General features: G+C 50.9%; 1 protein-coding gene across 1 annotated transcript in view; it reads left to right on the plus strand.

The window, feature by feature from the left end:
• The window catches only part of ST8SIA2 (ST8 alpha-N-acetyl-neuraminide alpha-2,8-sialyltransferase 2), a 63,989-nt gene that overhangs the window by 30,014 nt on the left and 8,421 nt on the right, over positions 1-25,554 (plus strand). Inside the window, exons 2-5 of the mRNA XM_034667913.1 lie at positions 3,844-3,906; positions 7,365-7,493; positions 10,970-11,227; positions 17,093-17,386. Of these exons, the coding sequence (XP_034523804.1) occupies positions 3,844-3,906; positions 7,365-7,493; positions 10,970-11,227; positions 17,093-17,386 (744 nt within the window). The remainder of the gene's footprint in view (positions 1-3,843; positions 3,907-7,364; positions 7,494-10,969; positions 11,228-17,092; positions 17,387-25,554) is intronic.

Consider the following 25,554-nt stretch of genomic DNA (forward strand, 5'->3'; position numbering starts at 1 on the left):
GCCTGTCAAGGTGAACAAGACGGGGCCCCCCCCGCCCCATTTTAATATACGTTGTATTATTATTTAAGTATAATACAGATCAGGGGATGATTGCCAACAGATCAGGCCAACAGATCAGGGGATGATTGCCATTAAGGCCAACAGATCAGGCCAACAGATGATTGCCATTAAGAAGATAGTTTTTTATACTCCCAGATCCCAGGTCACTTAGGAGGCAGAGAGATGGGGAAAACTGTGGACAAGAGCCTTTATTGTCATTCTCATATGGAGGAAGATTGAGGCAGGACAAGCAGGCTGAGTTTGGCCAGTTTGAATAACTTCAGCAGGCTCTGGGACATCGGGGGGACATCGGGGCTGCCCTTAGCTGTCTAATATCTGGCTCTGAGGTGATGAGGGCAGGGGATAGTAGCCCAGAGTATGAGAAGTCAGTAAGACAGGTGGGAGGGGTATGGGCTCTAGACTGGTTGGTTAGCCTTTGAAAGGTGCACTCCCAAGTGAATTGTTTACTATCTCTAGGAATTGGCTAACCCTGGGAGGGGCAGTCCCTCCAGAGTCCACAAGGCTTCAGAATACAGAAAATAAAAGACCTGGTTAAATGCATGCCCTCCAGGGGCTGACATTCTAGTGTGGGGAGCAGCCAAGGAAACTGCAACCAGGACCAAATCTCCAGGCCCTGATTTCAACTCTAAAAAGAGGACTTTGGACTATGCACATGAGATTTCTTGAAAGCCCCCCATCTGTGAGTCCATGAAATAGTTGAAATAATTAAATACACCATGAAGGTGACAAATGCTGTAAGACAATTGAATGCTCTGGGAGGAGAAGGAAAAGATGGTGGAGAAATGAAAATGGGGATGCTTTGGAAGGAAGGCACAAGTGTTGGCTCGGGGTTCAGCTCAGAAAAGTGATGCAGATGGGCTGGCTGGTGGGAGTTCCATCTCCCCAGGGGCACCAGGCAGAAACAAGGGTTAGAGCAGAGATTCTGAATGGAGACAATTTCGCCCTCCTGCCCCAGGGGACATTTGGTGACGTCTGCACACATTTTGGGTTGTCATAACTTGGGGGGTAGGGGAAGGGCTGCTACTGACATAAAGTGATGGAGGCCAAGATGCTGCTCAGCACCTTACCCCCAACTCCACCAACAAAGAAACGTCCCACGCAGGGCGCCTGGGGGGTGCAGCAGTTAAGCGTCTGCCTTCAGCTCAGGGCTGATCCCGGCGTTCCGGGATCAAGCCCCACATCAGGCTCCTTCACTATGAGCCTGCTTCTTCCTCTCCCACTCCCCCTGCTTGTGTTCCCTCTCTCACTGGCTGGCTCTATCTCTGTCTAATAAATAAATTAAAAATCTTTAAAAAAATAAAAAATAAAAAAAATAAAAAGTCCTTCACATATACTCTTCATACCTCATCGGAGATTTGATAAATATTCTCTTCCATTTTTCTCACCAATTTCTTATGGGATCTCTTCCTTAAATGGGTACCTCTTCAATTCGGTCTTTCCAGAGGGTGCTAGAAGTAATCTTGGGGATGATATGACTTCAGGAATTCCATTGATAAATATTTTTGTGTTAATGACTTTGTGTTCTTTTCAAATGCATGTATAATCATGACATCAAACCTGTATTTTCACAGATGGCATTGTTTAGACCAGGAGTTTTTCAAGATGAGTCAATTTTAAAACTTAAGTGGGTAATGGTGTGAGTGATAAGCAAAATATGGTGAACTGGTGATAGGAGTATGAGAATGGCTGGCGTTTGGGAAACACTAGTTAAATCACTTGGAATTTCTTTTGCTGTGTAGAATAAAGTAACACTCAACTGATTCCCTTCCACCTCACCTCCAGGTTGTTAACCAACTACTCCGAACTATTTATTGGATTTCTCATTGATCATGATTTTTTAAAGTCATATATCAATTCTTATATGCAGTCTTTCTGGATGATCTTTTTGGTTCCATTAGCCTCGAGCTATTAGCACACTTTTAATTACTGCACTTGACTTAATATCTGGCCCCGCAGGTCTTCCTTCCCCAGGAAGAGTACTGATTTTGAGGACAGGGGTCAGGATGGGGGGATGCGAAAGGTCAATGACATGTGGACAGCAGTACACCCAAGAAAGCCCTTGGGGTCTGATCTGAGTAGATATACTTACAGGGCCAGAGCTGGCCTGATAATCGCAGACCCCTGAGTCAAGTGCCAGAGCAGAGCTCTGTCTTCCCAGGGAGAAAGAAGGAGGGACAAAAGGGAAATACTAGGCATTGATTTAAAATGTGAAGAACCAGTGATACTCCATGCAATCAAAAACAAGACCGCGAGGCGGGGTGCCTGGGTGGCACAGCGGTTAAGCGTCTGCCTTGGGCTCAGGGCGTGATCCCGGCATTATGGGATCGAGCCCCACATCAGGCTCCTCTGCTGCGAGCCTGCTTCTTCCTCTCCCACTCCCCCTGCTTGTGTTCCTTCTCTCGCTGGCTGTCTCTATCTCTGTCGAATAAATAAATAAAATCTTAAAAAAAAAAAAAAAAAAAAGAACAAGACCGGGAGGGATGGAAATTTGAGACCTGACGAAAGAGCTGAGGGTCGAGGCTCTGGGCAGGACCTGACATACTTCCTGTTGTCCGGTTGTCCGGCTGTGATGTGGGAGAATGTTGCCTGTTGCCAAATAATGCCGAAAAGACATTTCAGTCCATCAGGAAAAGACATGTATGTTTTCACACCCACACAACACACACACAGTGTTTTAACTACAGATATGATAACCCCAAAGAAAGCGGACAGAAAGATCCAGACTTACAGCCAGTGTGGAGATAGGCACTCACTTCCCCCAAAGAGTTCTCATTAAATCACAGGATCCCTTAAAACACACTTTGCCGGTGACTTAATCGTTTCTTTGGAGTGCTCCAACACCGTGACTGAAAGGCTAGATGGAACTTTAAAAAATGAGAAAAGTATGAAGAAAGAGCTCCTCAACCACACATCCTATAAATCAGTGAGAGAAAAAAAATCTTTAATTTAATAAAAATAATTCGTCTCACAACTTTTTAAAAACACACACAGGGCCCAGAGCGGACTAGGTACCGAGGGTGGATGGATTCATCTAGCCCCTGGCCCAGTGTGAAAGCAAAGCAGGGTGAAATTTCATGGCCCTAGAGCCCCCCTTTTTCAGAATTGAATGGATGGTGGGGCTGGAAAAGGGCCCTAAAAGTCTTTCACTCCAAAAACTTATATTCCAGAGGAAGAAGCAAAGGACCCCACTATTCACCCTTCTCCTGCTCCCCACCCCCTCCCAACAAAGTGACACCACTTATTATTTTTCCTGCCACCAAAAAGCAAATCATTCTCACATTCGGTTGGAGGCAATGATTGAGTCAATCACTGCCGCCTCTGTTGAACTTCGGTGTCTCAGGTTTGGAATGTGATGGACCACATCTAACACATGCGAGTGAGAGCGCGAGAAGACCAGGGGCAGGTGCTGAATCATGCTAGAGTGAGTGCCAAGAAATGCTGAGTCATGCTGAGCATGACTGTGCTATCCTGCGGGATTGACGAGGGGCCACTAATCCCAAAGAAGTTTGTCTCAAAACTCAAATGAGAGTCTCTAGTGGAAACCCTGGTACGAACTGAAACACTGTTCAGGTGGGAGGCGGGAAAGATCTGGAGGCCTACTTCCCTGTAAAATGCTTGGGTCTGTGGCCGGGCCAGGATGTTGCCCATTCTGGAGAAGCCGGAGTGAGATCTCACTCGCCCTCTGTGGTTCTCCGGGGCGGGCTGCAGGATCTCCTGGTGATTGAAGAGGGCTTTGCGTTGAAGAGCTGGGTTTATAAATAATGCATTTCCTTTGTCTTGCAGGGATTCTGGAGGCAGTGGTACAATCAGATCAGCTGTGAACAGCTTACATAGCAAATCTAATAGGTTTGTAAATTAGATTTTGTGTTCATTTGTTTTTGCTGTAAGGCAGCTATTAATCTGCTTCTCCTCTTTGCTGGCTGGTGCCCTTCTTACTTAGCAAATAGATCTGTTTCGTTTCACTTTGGCTTTGCATTTCCCTAATCACTTTGGGGAGGAGCTGTCGATAGAAGAGCCCATGAAATGGCCCAAGGTCTAGAGGCTGCAGAGATGGGAAACTCAGATGGGTGAGAGCTACTTTCTGGAAAAAAGCCCACACACTTTGAAGCACTTGAGCCACCAATGGGCTTGTTCATAACTTGCGTTTTTGCTGAGCGGTGGAAGCTCTAAAGAGAATTAGGTCTTTCACTCAATTTCATTGTGGTAGGTGGCTTATCCAGGAGATTAAGACGGAAAATAAAACATTCAGGAACTTCACAAAGACCTCTTAAAAATATTTAGGGAGTCGACTCAGTAATGTTAATCTTTATTGTTGAATGCACAATCTAAACTGAAAGAGTGTTTTCTCCTGTGATTATCCTTGGCCAGGGGCAGCTCGATACAGAGAAGCGAGCAAATGCTTTGCAAGCCAACAGACCCACACTTGCCACTGGCTATGGTTGGACCATTCCTCTGAGTCCCCATTCTCCACTGATGACAACTGCCCCAAAGCTCTGACCTACAGTCTATGAGCCTGAGCTTACGGAACTTTGGAAGGGAGAAATAATGCCACATTAATCGACATAAACATCCACTACTGAAAATGAAGGCCTTATTTTACTTTCTAAATATCCTTTTGTGGTGAGTCTGAGAATGAGAGATCCAAATTATTTGGAGAAGGGTCTGTTACTTGCCTTTCCATAGATTTTTTTAGGTCTCTTGACCGTATCAGACCTATTCAAGATGTCCATTCCTGACCCCACATGATTCAGGAAAGTGATCCCTCTCTCCTTGACGTCATTGCTTCTAGCTCTCTAATGACCTCTTAACCACCTGGGAGCTACAAACGAAGCTTGCACTGTGCCTGGTAAAATGCAGAAATAAAAGAGGAAGCCATGTGGCCCTAAGCTCCTCTCTCTTCTACTGTGGAAAAAGTCCCCTTTTGGAGAAACAAGATCTTGACCCTTGATCTTGCCACAGGTATGCCCCATGGTAACTTGAGGGTGGAAGAGTCTTACACAAAATCAAGTATGAGAAGCAGGAAGAAAAAGTCTTGAGAGCCAGGCAGGCCTGGATTCAGTCCCCGTGCTTGTTAGCTGGGGCCATGGGCAAATTATTTCTCCCCTCTGAACCTGTTTCCTCATTGATTTAGAATAACCCACCAATTCGGCTGAGTTTGTGCAACACAGAGCATGTAAAACCAGTGGCCTGAGGTGGTTCCTGGGTCATCTAATCCATCCCTTCAACGTCACAGAGAAGGCAGCAGAGGCCAGAGACCCAAAGTGACTTAACCAAGTCTCCCAGCTCGACAGCCACGGAGCCAGGATTAACTCCAGGAAGACCATGGCTGGCGGTGGTCCTCCTCCAAGATTTCACTAGGAAGTAGAAACAAAGATGGAATTTTACCACTAATCATGCCAGTGTTTATCTCTCTCCCTTCCTCACTTCCACCACTCTGTGTCCCAGAGAAGCCTGGAAACCCCTTCTGGAGTTTTCCAAGAAAATCCCCTGGGCGAGGATCCCAGATTAGGTACCTCTGCAGATCCTTCTGGCCTGAGAGAGTCTGGGGTCACCCAATGTACCCCAGTTTCTGGGAAGCTTCACCTGAAGACCGAATCCATGTTAAGGCATGAGAAGGCAGGTTCTGGTTGCTTATTTCCGATGAGAACATCAGCTAGCCTGTTAGGAAGACAATCCCCCATCACAAGAAGTCAAGTGTTTCTATCACATATACATCTAATATAAGCTACAGTGAAGCTTGTGGCCTTGGAGTGCGGCAGCTAGATCTGTGGTCCCAAGTGTCACTGCTCCTGCCTGTAGCCTGTGCAGAAGGAGGCAGTTCCAAAGGGTCAAAATAGCCACAGGCAGGTCCTCCTGGAGCCTCATGAGAGGGCAGTCGGTGAGAGGTGCAGGAGACATCGTGGTCCTTAGAGAATTCTAGATCCTTAGCGCTGGATATCTTCCTCTTCCACACCCTCTTTCTATAAATGGGGAAACTGAGTCTCAAAGAGATAAAACAATTTACCCACAGTCACACAGCTTGTGAAATCTTCCCATGACACCTTCCACTTCCTTTCATGAAAACAGCAAAATTTCCAAGGGTCTTCCGTTTCCTCTCGTATTCCTCTGCAGAAATTACATGTGTTTGACTCCAAGACCAGCGATATCAGCAGAGGAGTCAGGAATATTGAGCAATGGAGGCGTGTGGGGAGAATGGGCAGAGACAATGTGCACCCCCAACTGAATTTCTTCTCTGCCTACAAAAAGCAAAACAGGGCATCGGCTGTAGACCTCGTTAAAAGAATTGCACCTTTTTTAACTTGGCTGTTTCAAGATAAATGCTGAGGACATAGATGTTTGGTTTGAATTCTTTCCAGCTCCAAAATATGGCATCACAAATCCACTTAGCACTCTAAGTGGGAGAATCTGCTGTCAGCACAGACAAAAGCAACACCTGATGTGACCCACGTGCATCTGTGCACATCTGACAGAGGCAGGCTGGCCGCCTTTAGAGGTGTAATTGTAACCTAGTTTCTTAGAAACCTACTAGCATAGATTTCAAACCTCAGAATTCAAGTGGGTCCTGAGTGCTTAGTGTTCCTGAGTCAGGTGGAGAGATGATGTGCAGCCAGAATTGTGATTTGCCCCTGGCATACGGGGCCAACCAGCTCCTTCATCCTTCCAGGCTCCCCCAGGATGAAATTCTAATTCAAATTCAACAAACATTGATTGAGCACCTGCTAGGTTAGGCCTTTGGGGAATAAAGAAGTGAATGAGGAAGCGCCCCTGCTTACAGCCTAGTGGGACAGGGAGACCAAGCACCGAGAACTGTGGAACGAGGTGTGAGGTGTCATCTGACGGTACAAATGGGGCAGTGATGGGATAAGGGGGAGGAGGAGGAAGGCCCAGGCTGCTTTTCCCCCTGGTATGAGCTTTTGTTTTCTCTTTAGTGAGTTTGTAGACCATCTAATGACACCCAGCTGCTAATGCAATGGCAGAGTTTTGCAAAAGTAACTTGAAGACGTATTACTACTCCAACGGCGACAGCTAGGTTTCACTGGGAGGAGACACTGGGGCAGGGGGTGGGGAGAAAGAGAGCTCTACCACCCCCTTCCCTGTCTCCAAACTGTATGTAGTGTATACCTGAGGGAGAGAATTTGTGCATTCTAGAGGATAAATAGACTTCCTTCCCTTCTCAGGTAATAACTGCAATTTTGCTCTCCCGAAGTTTACATTCAAGCCCGTGCAAAAACAGAACTATTAGACTTGTCATCGGCATGATAACAGATCATGTCTACCCTCTTTCTCTTTTTTTTCCCTTCTAGAGCTGAAGTTGTAATAAATGGCTCCTCGTCGCCAGCTGTTGTTGACAGAAGTAATGAAAGCATTAAGCACAACATCCAGCCAGCCTCGGCCAAATGGAGGCACAACCAGACACTCTCTCTGAGGATCAGGTAGTGGTAATTACCTATAGGACAAGAGACAGCGTTGGCCTTCCTTGGCACAAGCCGGCAAATTGCCGCTCTCCATCATCTAAAGAAGTCAGGATGGAAATAAAATGTTTACCTCCCGTTGAGGCAGGTTTCATCTGTAAGCGATCAATTGGAAATAAAAACCCGAGACAAGCCCAGCAGCCCAACACGTGTGCAGCGACTAGGGCTGGGGAGGTGGCAGGAGCACCCTGCTGAGGTCCTGCGTTCCAGAAGGAGTGAGGCTCTCGGGTCAGCAGCAGCAGGAGTCTGGGGGGGGGGGGGGGGAGACCCAAGGGGGCTTCTCCCAGGGGATCNCCAGAGTCCTTCTCTGGAGGGAGACATCTCCTGCTTGAGCCAGCCTGGCACCTGTGCCGCCATCTGTAGGCGACCCAGGTGACATGAAGAGGAGAGTGTCTTAGCCAGAGAACAGCTCTTGTCCTGAGCTTTGAGGGTGACGTCTCAGAGGTCTGTAGTCACTGCTGGGTGGCGAGGAGGGGGAGCTGTAAAGAAGGAATTACAGCAGCAGCATTTTGAGGACTTGACGTTGATACAGCCATGACTGACCCAGCAAAGCTAGGTCCGTAGAGCCCAGGCATCGTGCTGGGTGCCCAGTGTGCTAACATGAAGCAGACAGGCTAGCAGGGAGATGCAGGCGGGAAGGTTGGCAAGGTAGCCTGCCCCAGACGGAGAAAGCCTTGACTATGGCAGGCAGCCTTCCCGGGCCTTCCACCATGGGGAGGGAGAACAGGGGGCCCAGAGCTACAAAGGTGTCACCGCACGGAGCAGGGAGGTGCCCCCTCCAGGTAGGCTCACTGGCAAAATGGAAATAACCCCATGTCCTAGTTCTCAAGGCTTCATCTGGGACCATGAGGGGGTGTGGGGGGTAGGGGCTAGAGAGGCATGAGACCCAGGACCCGGCAGCTGAGAAGCCATCCGAAGGAATGACTCCCGGCACCACCGTTCTGCCACCCCCACCAGTGCCCCTTCTGAGGCCCCCTGGGTGACCAGCTGCAGGCCTACGTCCCTCACCCTTGGGTCAGTAGCACCCTTGGATAGGTCAGTGAGAACACGTGCAGTAGTCTCCCAGGGTTGGGCTGCTCTTAACCAGTTCCCACCCACTTGGTGGCTTAGGACAACGGAAACGTATTCTCTCCCAGCTATGGGGCCCCAGTTCTGAGCGCTCCCTTTGCAGGGCAGGGGGGCGGGGAGGGGTGCTCCAGCCCTTCCTCAGCCCTGTGGCCTCATCGCCCCAATCCCTGCCCCCATCTGTTCTGTGTGTCTGGGTATTTCCCTCTCCCGCCTCTTGTAAGGACACTGGTCATTGGCATTAGGGCCCACGGGGTAATCCAGGACCGTCGCAAGAGCCTTAATATCATTACGTCTGCAAAGGTGCTATTTCCACATAAAGGCACATGACAGGTTATGAGGTGAGGAAGTAGACCCATATTTGGTGGGGGGAGCACCCCCACACCACCTGTGAGTGAAATCCTCCCACCAGCACAAGCCCACCTGCATCCCCCTGGCCCCTCCTCTGCCCCTGGATAGACAAGTGAACACTTCACACACACACACACACACACACACACACTTCAGAGAAGACCAGACCATGGGAGCCGGCAAACACAGCCATTCTGGCAGAAGCAATGTGCCTTCACCCAGGTGGAAGAAAGAATGCCTTTCAACTTCCTTCAATTAATCACCAAAATTCTTCTTAATAAGAGATGCTGTGAGTGATTTGGAATGATGTTTAATAATTGATAGTAATTTCTCATACTTAGTTATAAATCAGTTCACTCACAGAGGTGTTTATTTATGGACTTTCTGGGGACTCTCCTTACTTTTAAATACTTTGGGGTAAGTCATTGCAGACGTTTTAGCAATTTCCATGCTGTATCAGTTTGTCAAGTTGTATAATCCTTGGTAAAGGGCAGTAAATAAATGTAATGCCTCTTTTCCCACCAAGAGATACAAATTACTCAGCAAGGGGTGTCTCCCGTGCATGACAGCAAGAGATCCAGGTCATTGATAAGGAAAGACTCATGGAGGAAGAGTGTCGTGCCTGCCCAGCGTTCTAGCTACCACTTGGCTTTGCCAGAGGTCCCCAAATCCGGGCACACGTTAAAGCCACCCACTGAGCGTTAGGAAGCATGCAGAGACCTGAGCTACTCTTGGACACCCGATGTCTCAGGTCCTACTGGGACCTCCGCAGGTTGTCATCTCCAGTCCTACAGGCTCCTAGGCATCAGTGTTGCCGTCTGCACAATGGGGCAACCATCTGGCAAATTCTCACATTTGCAAAGTGCCAGAAGAAGTGTTGTCCCTCTTGCAAATTCTCACATTTGCATTGTGCAGGAAGAAGTGTTGTCCCTCTGAGACTCTGTGGAAAAGGAGACCGAAATCACTGTATCTATGCTAGATAGGGGCTTGCTACAGGAAATGAAGTTCATTTGGGCTAATGTGGGGACCAAATTTCTCTCTATGACTTGACTCATTTCTAAAGATCTTTTAGGAGTTTCAGACATTAAACACCCCCACCCCGGCTAGCATCCCCTAGCTAGGCCTGAGTGGTTTGAATAAATCTCCCCAGTGATTCTAAGAAGACACCTATCCTTTTCTGACCACACCCCATTCCAGCTGTGTGCTTTGTTAGATCTTTCTAGAACTTTTCCCCTAAATCAAAGTCATCCCAGAGCCTAGGGAGCTGTCCTTTGCTCACCTTTGTTCTGAAACAGCACAAAAGAATTTGCTCTGAGGGACCAGGGAGGATCAAGTTTTACAAACCCCAGACTAGATGGCAGTGGGGGCAGGGCAGCACACTCCCCAGAATGGACCAGCCCAGGGATGGCAGGCCATGTTCTCAGTCTCTCAAAGGTAGAGAAGTTGACACACCTCACAGTATCCCACTCCCATTCACCCCATGGGATACCCCTTTGCCCAGAGAAGATTTTTGCAGAAAAAATAAACCACTGAGGAGTGAGGGACTGGTGTCATTCTGGCTTCCTAATCCTGGTTCAGCCCCCCCATCAGATGCTGGCCCCAAATCCCACTGAGAGGGGAGTGTGATGAATGGTGACAAATGTCTGGGTGTGTCCAAGACAGGGGTTCCCTGGGACATGGGATTTTCAGTGCTAAAAGCAGGCTGTCCTGGGCACACCAAAATGGTGGATCACCCTTTCTTCCAGAGACTTCTGTGATGAGCTTACACTACGTCCTAATGGAGTGTCTCTCATAGGAAGAGGCCATAACCACAAAAACCAGACTGGCCCCCACCATAGTTGCCTCTGGGCCGTTTCTGATACTCCCCACCTAGAACCCATTCTCAGAGGGCACCTGAACTCAGCGTCACCTGGGTGCTGGCTGCATCAGGCTACAGGGGACAGGGGACAGGAAAAGCTGGGTTGACAAAGGGCAGCTGGCAACAGGGAGACTTTTTCCTCACGTGTGTTTGGTTTCTGTAGGAAGCAAATCTTGAAGTTCTTGGATGCTGAAAAGGACATCTCTGTCCTCAAGGGGACCCTGAAGCCCGGGGACATCATTCATTACATCTTCGACCGTGACAGCACCATGAACGTGTCCCAGAACCTCTATGATCTCCTCCCCAGAACCTCTCCCCTGAAGAACAAGCACTTCCGGACTTGTGCCATTGTGGGCAACTCGGGGGTCTTGCTGAACAGCGGCTGCGGACAGGAGATCGACACACACAGCTTTGTCATAAGGTAACCACAGCAGGGGCTCTGAGCCCAAAGGGACAGGCAGGTTTACGTTGAGCATGCCAGTTGTCCCAAGAGGTTGAAACAGGAGACACTGCTTGGGTTAGTCCCCGTTCTCAACTTTGTGCATTAGAATTTCTTGAGGTGTCTTTCAAAGTCCCAGAGCGATTTAAGTCAGTCTGAGGGGTAAGCGGCATGCGGCGCAGGGAGCCCACATGTTTCTGGTGTACAGCCAAGGTTGAGAATCCCTCACCCGGCACAGAGGTAGGCAGACTATGGCCCACAGCCTGTTTTTATCAATAAAGTTTTATTGGTACACAGTCATGCCCATTCATTCGCATGTCCTCAATGGCTAAATTAGTTGGGCAGAGTTGAAGTGTTGCCAAAGAGAGAGCATATGCCAGAATCCGAAAGTAGTATCTAGACCTTTACAGAAAAAGTTTGCCGACCCCTAGATAAAGCTGCGGCTGACCCGTTCTCGGTTCAAGTTTGCAAACCTCTTGTAAATGCTCTCGAAGGTGGTGCCCCGCTAGTAACTATATCCTGTAGTCAAAATCTGGGAAGTGAGGGGGTGGCAGAGAAACTTGGACTTGACCGTCATTCTCCCTGAAATATCAGCTCTCATTGTTAGGTCTCCTGGGACCCATTTGGACTCAGTTACCACTGGCCCTGATACCTGACCCCCAACCCAGACAGACTCAGAACAAGGCCTTGCTGTCCCCTGGTCAGAAGTAGGGCACCCAGAGCCTCGAGTTTCATCCCAAACAGTGCCCCAGCCCTGGCAGAAGGGCATACCGCATCTCACGTTTCCTCCGGGGCTGTCCTGATGCAAAGAGAGCCTTGTCCTGGGGCTTTGGGAAGCGGCCTTCTCACAGAGCACCCTGAACCTGAGGACGGGAGACTAGACGGTGTGTTTACTCCTGCATCCACTATGACGGAAGCACCATGGCCGCCGAGCAGCCGAACTTGGTTTAGCTTGTTCGCCTTTGCCAGATTCTTCCTGTGCCTGGCGTAGCCCGTGGATCAGCCCCCACTCTCAGCCCCCATTCTCAAAGACCGTGCAGCCTCCAGTCTACACGGAAGGGGAATGCAAGGGGGAAGGAAGCGGTGCAGGTGTCTGATGGAAGCCAGAGCAGGGGTGAGGGTGGGGTGGCAGGGGTGTTAAAGGTGCCGCAGAGGGTAAGAGTAGGGAGTGCCCAGCAGCATGGAGCAGGAGGCCTTCCTGTCGGTGTCACATGTATAAGCCACCCCTCTTCCTTTGTCACAAGCTTCAGGGGCGAGGTCTGCATGCTCCCCCCAGCCCTGCCCTAGCAATTTCCAGAGGCAACAGCACGTTCCAGCCAGCGGTTTCCATCTGGGTGTGCTGACGCAACGAGATGAGCAGTGTGGTGTCAGAGTCCGGTCTGGGCTCTGCTGCTCATTTGTCACATGACTTGGGAGTGTGTCACTCCCCCTTCTGGACCTCGGTTTCACCACCTGTAGAACGAGCGGGCTGGACTAGTCGTGTTTGAGGTCCTTCCGTTGGGAATACCGTCTGTGCTCCAGCCCGCAGCTCGCAAGCTCTGACCGGCCCAGGAGTCAGCTGAGCTCATTCAAGGGCAGAGTCATCGGGATGGGGCCGGAGACTCTGCATTCCTGATGCCCTCCTTGGAGAAGCACGGCCATGGCATGCTTTGCCTTCTGCCGGAGGTCGTGTCCACACCTGTCCACGGGGCCTTAGAAAAGAGGGCCCTGGAGCACCAAGGAGAGAGCTCCCCAGAACAGAGCACGGTTGTCCTTTGACCTTTAGGTCTGTCTCTGCACATGGCTCGCACACACCTGCATGTTTTCGGGGGTGGACTTGGGTGCTCTTTCAGGACAAGGTTACAAAGCCGCACAGCATACAGACCCCTCGTGATGCCGAGTGGCAGCCTTGCCTCCTCCATCCCATCGGGGCCACTCCTCAGGGCTCTTTCCACCTGGGGGATCTCCCACCCTCCCCTCGGGGGATCCTACAGGTCCCAGCTCCCACAAAGGGGAAAAGGGGTGCGATGCCGTGGCCACTGCCTGAGCCGGCACGTGTGAGTGTGCCTGGACAGTGTCTCCCACGATAGGGCACGCTAAGTGTTCATTCCCTCCCCTGCCTTTCCCTGGGGTGCAAGGAGGTCACCCCACAATGCCATGCCACCTCTCCTGTGGCATTTGCCCGTCTGAATGAGAGCTCTCCACGAACCCTGGATCTCCACCCCACCCGCCTCACGCTGACCACGAGCTCCCCTAAAGCAGGCTGCTCCTGTCCATCTCCGGACACCAGTCCAAGCCCGTGCCTGGCACAGATGAGGGGCTCCGGGGTCAGGCTCCAGGCTCGGGCTCCGGGCTCTGTGAGATAACAGACGCCAGGAGGGTCCTGATGGGATGTTTTCAGTCCCTGTCAGTTGAAGTCTTCTGTCACTTTGCTTTGCTCTGTGTTAACTGGGCCCCTCCTGTGTGTGGGAGGTGCGGAGCCCTTGCCCCTTCTCAGAAAGCTCTACACTCCACAGTGGGAAGACACCCTGCATGCAAAATGCAGTGAGCTTGCAAACACTCAGCCTTCCTGGGGGAGTTCAGGGCAGGCTTCTGGAAGAGGCAGCCTTCGAGGTGGCCGACGTTGGCAAATGAAAAAGGTGAGCAGGAGGAAGCAGCGTGAGGAAGGGCATGGAAGCAAGAAACTAGATTCATGGATCGCGGAGGCTGGGACTGAGCACAGGCTGCCAACCCAAAGGGCTGCTGGGAATTGGGGCCAGACGGGAGGGCTGGTCCCCGCAGCATCCCCAAGAGCCTGCAATAGCAGGTTGAGGAGACTGCCTCACCCGGGGTCATATACGTACAGAATAAATTCCCAGATGTTTGGGGATCAAAACTTCACTGTGTGCTCACCCTCGCACACTCGCACACTCACACACACTCACACACTCACCTTCAATAGGGAGAACCTAACGCACCAACACCCCTTCACGGACAAACCACCGCACTCGTCACCACGTTCATTAGGCACTTAGCGTGAACCAGGTGTAATTCTAAGCACTTCGTGTTTATTGACTTACGTAATTCTCGCAACAACCCTATCAGGAATGTTCTGGTTTGGGCTGCTTTTTGCAGGGAGGAAACTGAGGTGCAGAGAGCCACAGGTCCACGGCACGCTCGGGCGGCCAGGCTCGGGCTGTGGGCCCAGGCAGTCTGGCTCAGAACCCCACATGAGCCTCCTCTCTCCCCGGCAGATTGCTCCTCACCCGGAACCTGTGGACGTGTTTCTGGAAGGGGTGGACTCCTTTCCAGCCCAGTGTATGCCCATCAAAGCGCAGCCCGCCTACAGCCCCCCCAGAATTTGCTTCGGGAGGCCTGGCCTGCTGTTAGATCAAGCTTACTCCCATCCTGATTCTCCCCCCCCCGACCACCCCCAGAAGGAAAATTGCCCTGTGGAGGGGAGGGTACAGCAGGACAGAGCTGCCCCCATCACCCTCACTCAGGGAGTGGCCCTGAGGCATCGTCATGGGAATAGCCTGGCCCTCACAGCCCTCCCCGGCCTGGAACACCTGCCATGAGCAGAGTCCCGTGTTGGATGAGGTGGGGAGCCAGCCTCAGGTTGCTCGCAGGCCCAGGGCTCCCCAGAGTCTCCAGAAGGGCACTCAGACGACACCCCGACTGACCAGTATTGTAGCTGGGTATGCCCTTGCCCGTTTCCTCTCCCCTGACCAACATGGACGCCTGCTGGGCCAGGCTCCACATCACTTCCTTCTCTGCCCCTCCCGCAGCCCCCACAGGCCCATCCATGATAGACTCGGATTGAATCCGCTTCCCCCTGCTCTCAGGACCCGGAGGTTGGCCTGGAAGAGGCCCCAGGCTTTGAGGGAGGTCTTGGAAGCCTGGCTCGGCTGGGCTTCAGGACAATAGGGGTAATTGTCTCAAACCGCAGGCATGATAACAAGGCTAGTTCCTCGGAGGTCTGAGGCAGGGGCCCCTGAAGGTGTCCCAAAGCAGTTCCACCCCCTTGCAATGTGCAGCCACAGTGAGAGACAGCAAGGCCAGGGTGGGAATGGGGCCCGAGGATATTTTAGGGGGTCTAGCCTGAGCACCAAACAGGCCTTTGAGTCAGACACGCTGAAGACTGTATCCCGGAGGTTCTCTTACTAGCTCTGGGCCTCTGGGCAAGTTACGTTGGGCGTTCTGGCCTGGGTTTCCTCATCTGTAAAGTGAGGGGGATGAATACTGAGTCAGAATAAAGTGAGCCGACCTGTACTAAAGGACCAGGGGCTGGTACACACCGGAGCGCAAGGATGTTAGTTTTCTTTCTGATCATCCTCCTTTCTCTCCCTAAATGTTGAAGGAAGAAAGTCCTGGCTTGCAAGGAGGGTGGGTGGTGTCGCCCTAGATCTCATCACTTGGCAATGACCCGTGGCCCTGGTCTTCACGTCTCCAGCCTCTGTTCTACAAACGCTCATTCTAGTTTCTCAGACTTAATTCCACTGGTGAAGGGCTCTTCCACCATCACATTCTCTGTGCAGGAAGCAGCCAGGCCTCCCCTGTGGCCACCTCTGGCCCATCGGCTTGCAGCACGGGCAAGAAGCCCCACTGTGCACACCCAAGCCGGACCCATGAAGGTGGGAACCCACTAAGCAGGCCTCTGTTGAGATATCAGAGGTTGCCCACCCAGGGTCCCTGGCTGGTTCAGCACGAGATTTAAATGGCCTTTTTAGTTTGTCCTCCCAGACCCAATTCCATCCAATGCAATACCTACTACAACGTCGTCTTATTGTTGTCTATCTGTTGCCTAAAGTGCAGATTTGCCACGTTACTCTCCTGCTCAAGAATCTTCTGTGGCTCCCTTTTGCCCTTGCAAGCACATCCATGACATACAGGCTCTGCTTGCCCCTCCAGCTTTGTCTCCTCCATACAGTATGCCCCAGGCAGGGCGAATCACTTGCCTCTCCCTAAACACCCACACTGTTGAGCGCCTCTATGCCCTTAGACACATTTCTTGTGCCTACAATGCCACACAGAGCATGATGTTTCCTGAACTGCCTGGTCCTAAGAATTACCTGAAGGACTTGTAAAAATCAGTATCAGTCCTGGCTCACCTGCTGAATCTGGATCCCCAGGGGAGAGACCCGGCGAGTTTGTATTTTTAACTACCGCCTGAGGCGATTCTTCTGCTCTGGCAAGCTGGAGAAACACTTCTAATTGCCTCATCCACAAAGGGACTAATGCTCATTCACCCTTCTAGATTTCCCTCAGTGGTCACCGCTCTGAGAAGACCAGCTGAGGCTCCTCCTTCCCCTGGTAATATGACATCAGTTCACACTGAGATCTTAGGGAGGTCCAGCAGTGTTCTGAGTCCTGGGTGTGTAGTGATTCCTTTAATCCCTGCGGGGGGGTGCTGTTGGGATCTCCGTCGCAGCTAAAGAAACCGTTGTGTGTATTCCTTAGCTGTGGGGAAGCTCTTAGGAAGCACAGAGAGGTTGAGTGGTTTGCCCAGAATCACACAGGTAGAAAGCAGCAGAGCTGAATTCTGAAGCTGGGAGTGTGCCCTCAGAGCCCTCGCTGTTACCCAGCGTGGCCAGGTCACGCCTGCCTGTAGCACGGTCGTCTAGTGGGCTGTCCCCTTCCTCCTCTACTAGACCTGGAACTCCAGAAGGTGCTTCTCGTACAGCCCCCGGGACCAGCAAAGTTCTACGCGTCATAAGAGCCTAGTAAACGTGCATGTCAGGGAAGAAGAAGCAGGGATGACAGGAGGGCAGGGGGGCGGTGCTGGACGATGAGGAGGAGGGGACCGGAGGTAAAGGTTGGATGAAATGAACTGTATGCAGCGGCGTCTCATCTTTCCCCAAAGGACCATGACGCCTTTCTCTCCGGCAGGTGCAACCTGGCCCCCGTGCAGGAGTACGCGCGGGATGTGGGGCTCAAGACCGACCTGGTGACCATGAACCCCTCCGTCATCCAACGGGCCTTTGAGGACCTGGTCAACGCCACGTGGCGGGAGAAGCTGCTCCAGCGGCTGCACAGTCTCAACGGCAGCATCCTGTGGATCCCCGCCTTCATGGCCAGGGGCGGCAAGGAGCGCGTTGAGTGGGTCAACGAGCTCATCTTGAAGCACCGCGTCAACGTGCGCACTGCATACCCCTCTCTGCGCCTGCTGCACGCTGTCCGCGGGTGAGCAGCCTCTCCTCGGGGCAGGGGGCTGGCGCCGAGTCTGGGAGGGGCTTGGTGGGTGCTCTTCCTTTCGAGATGCATTTCCATCCCAGCTCACTGCTCAGCAAGTCCTCTGGCCTTCCTACACCTCGCTTCCCGGAGAAAGGAGGGGGGCTGGCCGATGGGTTTCCTCCGGCATGCCAGTTTTGACCAGTCCGCAGTGCCTGCCTGGAGAGCTGTGCTGGGAACGATCCTGCTGTGGCTGCGCGTGGGGAATGAACCATGAGGGGCACGGGTGGAAGGAGGAGAACGTGCTGGAAGCCCTTGCAACGGTCTGGCTCAGGACTGATGGCAGCTAAGACTGGGATAGTGGTAGCGGAGAGGCCACAGGTGGCTCAGGTTAGCTGGAAACTTCGGCGGAGAGGCCGCAGGATTTGCTGATGGGCTCTATTTAAGGACCTCAAGGAGGGGGAGAAAGAGAAACATCCAGGAGGCCTGTTAGGATTAGAGCTTGAGCATATGGGTGGACACTGGTGCCATTTTCTGTGACAGGAGACCCCGTGCCTGTTTTGGGGGTATTAAGTTTGGGCATCTTAAGTTTGAGATGCCTGTTACAAATACACCTGTCCACACGCCTGACTTTGCAGCTTGGGGTCAGGCCCTGCATCCATTTGCTTATCCAACCACGTGGCAGTTCCCCCTCCTGCTAGTGGCACAAGTGGGCATATTGTAGAGACCCCTCCCCCCCACCACTGACGTTGAAATGCTCTTTACTGGGGCCCAAGCATAACTCAGTGTGACCCCAAGAAGCTCTCTGACCAGCCCACAAAGGGCTCTTGCTGTCCTCACAAAGGTGACCCCTGTGGCACCCAAGCCTATGACAGGCACTGGTCTTTTTAGGGTGGGTTGCCAGCACCCATTATCCCCAAGAAAAGCCGAGTGACACATTCAGTGAGAGGTGGCCACACTTGTGGCTGATGGAGCAGAGTGACACCTGATGGCCACAGGGCACCCTGGATCCACATCCCTTATCCTGGAGGTTGACCTGCCAGGCCTTCCATGAGCATCCCCTTCATCCTGTCACACCGGGGGTCTGCCACAGCAACTCTGGGCTCCATGCCTTAATTGTTGTCTCTGAGTGGAAAGAGGAGAGTCTTTATGTGGTTTGGGGGTCAGAGGGGATGAGAGGAGAAGGCCTAGCCCACGGTAAAGAGAAATAGTCCCTTGGACAAGGAATGGGCTACTACCTAGAAGAAACGTATGCAGCCAGAGCTATTTCCAGCTATAATTGACTCACTTTCATCTGTCAAAATAGCATTAAGTACCAGTAATAAGCCCTTTAAACAAACAGCCTGTTAATCCTGGGATGGCAACATCTTCCCTTGCAGGAACTCCCAGGAGGAAATACAGCAGGAGAGAACGGGGCTGGTTTCTGCTCTTAGCAAGGGGAGGACGGGACGGGGAAGAGGGCTTCGGGGGCCTCGGAACGGATTTCTGCCAATGGCCCTCTCCCTCTGCAGGGTGCGGGGTCCAGATGGGCGTTACAGGAAAGGTGGGCAGTGTCTGTCGGGAGAGCAAGGGCTTGCCCAGGCTTGGTGGGAGCTTACCTGGTGTTTGCTGCGAGAGGAGGAATGGGATAGAGGGATGGGGGGGACACGCAGAACAAAGCCACAGGAGAAAAGACCAAGGGTTCCTAGAAAAGATGGCTGAGGAGGAAACTGGCCTAGAGGCAGTCTGGTCTAGCATGAGAATCATGGGCTTTGGACTTAGGGCCACCTGGGTTCAAATCCTACCTCCATTACTCAGGTGGTGGGACAGGTCCCTTGTCTCCCTGAGCCCTGCTTTCTCTGTCCACTGCCGGGGAACCCTGCCTACATCCGAATGTGTGTGTCCTGTGCCAGCCAAGGGAGACACACAGTCAGTCAGTCATAGCTACTGCCACCAACCCCCCGGCAAGCATTAGACTTGTCCTATAGACTTAAGAGGTAAAAGTAGGACCAGAGGGTGAAACCACAGGAAGGAGCCTCTATTTAGGCTCAACTTGATAGAGGCTTCTGTAGCAGAACGGTGGACAAAGTCAAATTCGCCTGACAGGAGTTCTTCACCTCAAAGTTCCAACAGAATAATCTTGTTTCCATATTTAAAAATCTATTGTTCAATAAACCCTCAATTTATGAGGTGGGAGGGGATAAACTTTTTTATTGCGGTAAAACATACACAACCCAAAATGTACTGTTTTAACTATCGTTAACTGTGAGCTCAGTCGTGTTAAGTATAGTCATAGTGCTGGGAAATGAATCTCCAGAACTTTTTTATCTTGCAAATCTGAAGCTCTATACCCATTAAACAACAAGTCTCCTTTCCCCATCCCTCCCTCCAGCCCCTGATACCGTAACCTTTCTACTGCAGGTCCATGAATTTGGCTATTTTAGCTACCTCGTCCAAGGAGATTCATACTGCATTTGCCCTTCTGTGACTGACCGATTGCACTTAAGATGATGTCCTCAAGGTTCAACCATGCCGTAGCCTGTGTCAGAATGGCCTTCCTTTTGAAGGCTGAATAATATTCTGTTGAACGTATATGCCAGATTTTGTTTGTCCATCCACCCATCCGTGGACATTTGGGCGGCTTTCACCTCTTGACTATTGTGAATAGAGCTGTTGTCAACATGGGCGTGCAGATATCTCTTTGAGACTCTGCTTTCAATGGCTGGATCATACGGTAGTCCTGTTTTTAGTTTTTTAAAGAACCCCCATCCCACTTTCCATGGTGGCTGCACCATTTTACGATCCACCAGCAGTGCACGAGGGTTCCAGTTTCTCCACATTTTCCCTGACACTTGTCATCCCATTTTGCCCCATTTTTGCCAACACTCGTTATTTCGTAGTAGCCCATTTTTGCCACTTTTAAGCATACCATTCGATTAGAAGAAATTGCCATTAGAGAAAAATGTAGCGGAAAATCTTTACGGCCTTGGGTTTAGCAATGGTTTCTTAAGTATCACACCAAAAACACAGGCAACGGAAGAAAAAAGAGATAAAAGGGACTGCATCAAAATTCAAACTTTTCATGCACCAAAAAGCCAATATCTTCTGAGAGGGAAAAAACTCACTCATAGAACAGGGGGAAATATTTGCAAATCATGTATCTGATAAGGGATTAATATCCGGAGTATATGTGGAACTCTTACAACTCAACAACAACACAAGTGAATCAACCCAATTTTTAAATGGGCAAAGGACTTGGATAGACTTTTCTGCAGAGTAGATACACAGATGGCCAACAAGCCCACGAAAAGATGCTCAACACCACTCATCATTGGGGAAAACGTAAATCAAAACCACAGTGAATTATCACTTTCCATCCCCCTGGAATGGCTGTTATCAAAAAAGTGGGAAATAACACATGTCGGTGAGAATGTGAGGAAATCGGAATCCTTCTGCCTACTGGTCGGAATGTCAAGTGGGGCATCTTAGTGTGTTCGTTCTACAAAGGTGGAAGTTGACGCCCAGATGAGTTGGGTGATTTGTACGAGGCCACCAAGCCAGCGAGGGGCACAACCAGGAAATGAAACATAGCACCTCGCTCCAACCAGGGCACCAGAAGAAGCAAATTCACAGCCAGCCAGTTCTGGATCTGGGGCCCCCGTCGGCTCAGTGGACCGGGTGCTGTCACACCACGGAAGTGGTGTTAGGAGACCACAGAGGGGAGCGGTGTATCAAGCCTCCCTGGGTACGGGGCAGTTCTTCTGAGTCTGGGACCGTGTTCCCACCAGGCAGAGCAAGCTGAAAGGTCAGTGGACCTTAGGGTCCCACCAAACACCCGCTGGCATCTGAGGCTTGACACGGTCTTGTAGAATCCCTGGCTGAGGCGCTCAGTGTTGTTTGCCCCTTGGCCTCGCCTTGGCCTTGGCCTCCCCCATTTCTTGACTGCTCCTTCACATCCAAACCATCTTTCCGAGGAAAAGCAGCCATCCTCAGAGACCAGCTGCATCCACACTCCGAATACAGTTGGGTGGCTTGAAATGCCTAGACATGTCCATACACAAGTCATTGTGCTCCTAGGACTGGGTTAGTGTCCCCAGTCCAGCCATTCATGGGGAGAAAACCGTGAGATGCTGAAGTAACAGCAAATAGGCTTGGCGTGAAGACCAAATGAAATCGTTTATATAAATCACTTTAGAGCCCAGTGCTGGTCATATTACGTCCATCGAGCACTACAGGCTGGCACATGGTAGAGCCGGGCTTCATGCGGAGAGACCATATGACCACAGTTTCAGTTCTCCTGTTTCTCTTATGCATTTGTGTTTATTAACCTACTTACTATTATTAATTGTTAAAGTTGTAAGTGCCTTGAGGTCAGGACAATGGCATTTCATGCTGCGCCCCTGTCCCCTGCATGGTGCCTGATACTGAGAGAGCATGTGATGACTGGTCAGGGGGTCCCCAGTGACTTTAGATTGAAGAAAGACATGCAGGAGAATAGATGAGGGGCACAGGTAACCATTCCTAACACTGCTGTGTTTGACGCCATGCTAAGCATTACGTCATATAATGAGAGAACCAGAACCCACATCCTATTTTAAAGACAACAAATGGAGCCTCAGGTGGTAAGTAACTTGTGCAAGGTCGCATGGCTGGTGAGAGACCGGTTCAGGACTCCTCCCTGGCTCCCAGTCACCACCCATTTGCCCCTGTAACAATAACCAGGAAATAATGACAGGGACCCTAAAAGAATAGTGTCGGGAAGGCTAAAGCCAGAGTTTGAGCTTATGAAAATCCTAAGAAAAACAGAAAGGGGGCTGCTGAGTGGCTCAGTCAGTTGAGCCTCTGACTCCTGATTTCAGCTCAGGTCATGATCTCAGGGTGGCGAATGGAGCTCCATGTCGGACTCTGCGCTGGGTGTGGAGCCTGCTTAAGATTCTCTCTCTCCCTCTCCATCCACCCCTCCCCTCACTGAAAAAAGAAAGAAAAACAGAAAGGGCATTTTATGTTTCAAGTAAATAGAACGAAAAAGTTAAGGGCAGGCAGTGTGGAGGCTACAAGGGACAGATGAGAACTGGACTCTTGGTTCCTCCTCTACACCTGTCTTCTCAGCAAAGGAGAGCTGTCTTTCACCTGGATAGCGTAACGAAGCCTTTGGTATCATTACTTACAATCCCTCTTCACTGCCCTAAACTGGCAGTTCTCAACACGGTCCCTGGACCAGCGACATCAGCATCCCCTGGGTCCTTGTTAGAGATGCAAATTCTCAGGCCCAACCCAGGCTTACTGAATCAGAAACTGTAGATCTGGGGCCCAGAAATCTGCATTTTAACAAACCCTACAGGCAATTCTGATGCACAGCGTTAAGTCTGAGAACCTCTACTCTCAACAAAACCAAGACCTATTAACATCCCGGGAGATATCACACGCTAAGACCACTGAGCAGCTGGCCCTGGTCTTCCCCAAATCAGACAAAATTGGAGAAGAACAATCTGGAACAGGCCATCCTTGCCCCAGTTTTCTAAACATGGGGAAAAGACAGACTCCAGAGAACTTGTTGTCAACCCGAAGCCAGAGTTTCAAAATGGCTATCAGGGCAATGGCTCGGGAACATCTGAAGATGAAGACGCAAACTTCAAGATCGGATGTCCTCACAGGAAGACACCAGGGCACACTCCCCAGGTCTGCTTTTCTGGGGAGGGTAGTAGACGGGTAGACTCAGGATCAGTGTAGTCATTTCAAATCTTGGTTTAAGTCAGATACTTAGACAAAGTATTTCTTGAGTAGCATGGAGAACTGTGACATTTCAGGGAGTAAAAGGGAGCAAATGTTAAGTCTCTTCTTAGAGAAACCTTGTAAGAAAGATACTATTTTCATCCCCACTTTACTCACAAGGAAACAGGCTCAGAGATGTTAAGTGAATCACTCCAGGTCACTCAGATGAGGAAGAGGGGGACTAGAACCCATGTGTATGGGTTTCAGTTGTGCCTACTCCCATCCCCTTTCTCATGTCCTTGACAGACTGACCACTGTCTGTTGACCGTGGACACCCAAAAGACTAATTAATTAAAGTTTGACTTCATGGGGGTCTCTAAGAACACTCCACCAGCCTCTTGTACTGCCATCTTTCCCCATTTTTACCAATGACTTAAATGAAGGCATTAATTGTCTCCTTAGCCAGGTCACAGAAGACATGACTTTGGGGGGATTCCCAATATTTGGGGCCTCAGAGTTGAATCCAAACTTCTTTTGATGGGCTGAAACAATGAGCCAACCTAAGAGGGAGTAATTTAATATGGACAAATGCAAGATTCTGTACTTAGGCTCTAAACAATTGTACAGGTAAGATGAACACTCCCAACCAGCAGCAGGTATGTGGTTGCTCAAAGGGATAAGATGATCTGAGATCACAGCGATGGATGTACGATGTTTTCAGAGTCAAGGAGGTCAGCGATGACCTTGCTCAAATCCCACTTGGTGTAGTTTTGGGTCCCAGGCTGGAGAGGGACCACAGTGGTGGAGAAATTCGAAAGTCGAAAGGTTTGGGGAGAGAAGTCTCCAAGGAGCATGAGAGCAATCTTTCTTTAATTAGTAAATATTTATTTGCTATAACCTAGAAGGCCCCAGGCCTGTGCTGGGGGAACACAAGGCTTTTGCCCTTGAGGGGCTCACAGATTTGGCCTGCGAGACTCCAGGTGTAGAACGAGGGTTGAGAAGGGATCTACAAGGAGCCAGGCTTCATCTGGGCCCTGGGAAGAGCATTCCAACAAATAGAGGTCATCTGAAATAAGCTTGGTTGCCCCTTGTTCGGGCAGCGTTTCTGCCCCTTGCTGGGCCATGACTTGGGAAACGCGCATCCTACACAGTCAGTGTATGAGTCTGCCAGCGCTGCTGTAACAAAGGACCACGAGCCAGGTGGCCTAAACTGACAACAGAAAGCTATTGTCTTGCACATCTGGAGGCTGGAAGTCCTGAGAGCTCTGAGGGAAGAATCTATTCTTTCTCTCGTGGAGGGCTATCACCATCGTTCTCTCTGTGCACCTGTTTATCTCCAAATCCCCCCCTGCTTATAAGGACTGGAATAGGGGCCACCCTAATGACCTCATTTTAACTTGCTTACCTCTGTAAACACCCTTATCTCTAAATAAGGTGGCATTCTGAGGTACTGGAGCTGGACCTCTGCAGATGAATTCTGAGGGAATATAATCCAACCCTTAACAGTTGGGCTAGACGGTCCACCCCAGAGATTCTTTGATTCATCGCACCTGTGCTAGGAGAGTCTCTAACCACTGGGTAACTCTGGAGATTCCTCCCCGTCTGAGGCAGTCATGGGGCCTGGACATCGCAGGGAGGGGGCAGTGTGATGCAGAGAAAGCCAGCCCTTTGACTCTTACTGGCCCTGCCCCAGACTGAGCAGCTCTTCCAGGAGGCTTCGGGCTCTGCCAGCCTGCAAGAGTGGCACAGTGCCCTGGCGGGCTGTTGGCAAGGGAGGTGAAGAGCCCAAGGGAAGGACACCCAGGCAGTTGAATATGGCTGCAGGAAGGGGAAAACTCTGGTCCGCAGATGGTAGTGAATGGCTCAGATTCAATTACAACAATGGGGAAGGCTGTGACCCGCGGAGAGGGTGGCCCTCGGGCAGGAAAGCAGCCCGCTGCCTGGCCCATTTAGCCACCCAGGCCACAGGCCTGGTGCAGAGGAAGCCTGTGAATTGGTGCTTAATTAGGCACCAAAAGTGCTGAACGTCGGCCGCAGGCTGGCAGAGATCCAGCGGGCATCGGAGCCAGGGCTGGAGCAGTGGATCAGCGGGGTGGGCATTGCCGCCTGGCAGCGCAGAGCAGAAACCTGAGTGCTGGATGGGCAAGGGAGTGAGCGTGGTGCAGAGAATCAGAGGCCAGACCAGTGCAGGCTGGAGGTGCCCCCTCCCAGGCATGCCCATCGCGGTCCCAAGAGCACGTCCCCAGGGCCAGTCCAGGAGCTGGGTTCCGGTCTCCTCCAGGGGACACAGAATGTGCAAGTATATTCCACGGCAGTGCTACATAGAGAAAAAGAGCGAGGTCGGTGGTATTAAGATACAGATGGCATTTCGTCCTTTTTCAAAGATTGTCTCTATTTTTTTTCAAATAGCAATGCACATAGTAAAAAGAAAAATCCAAACAGTGTAAAAAGATTTAAAGTGAAAAGCGAGTGAGCCCTCCTCCAGAGAG

Source organism: Ailuropoda melanoleuca, chromosome 9 (assembly GCF_002007445.2).
Source record: "Ailuropoda melanoleuca isolate Jingjing chromosome 9, ASM200744v2, whole genome shotgun sequence".
Lineage (NCBI taxonomy): Eukaryota > Metazoa > Chordata > Mammalia > Carnivora > Ursidae > Ailuropoda > Ailuropoda melanoleuca.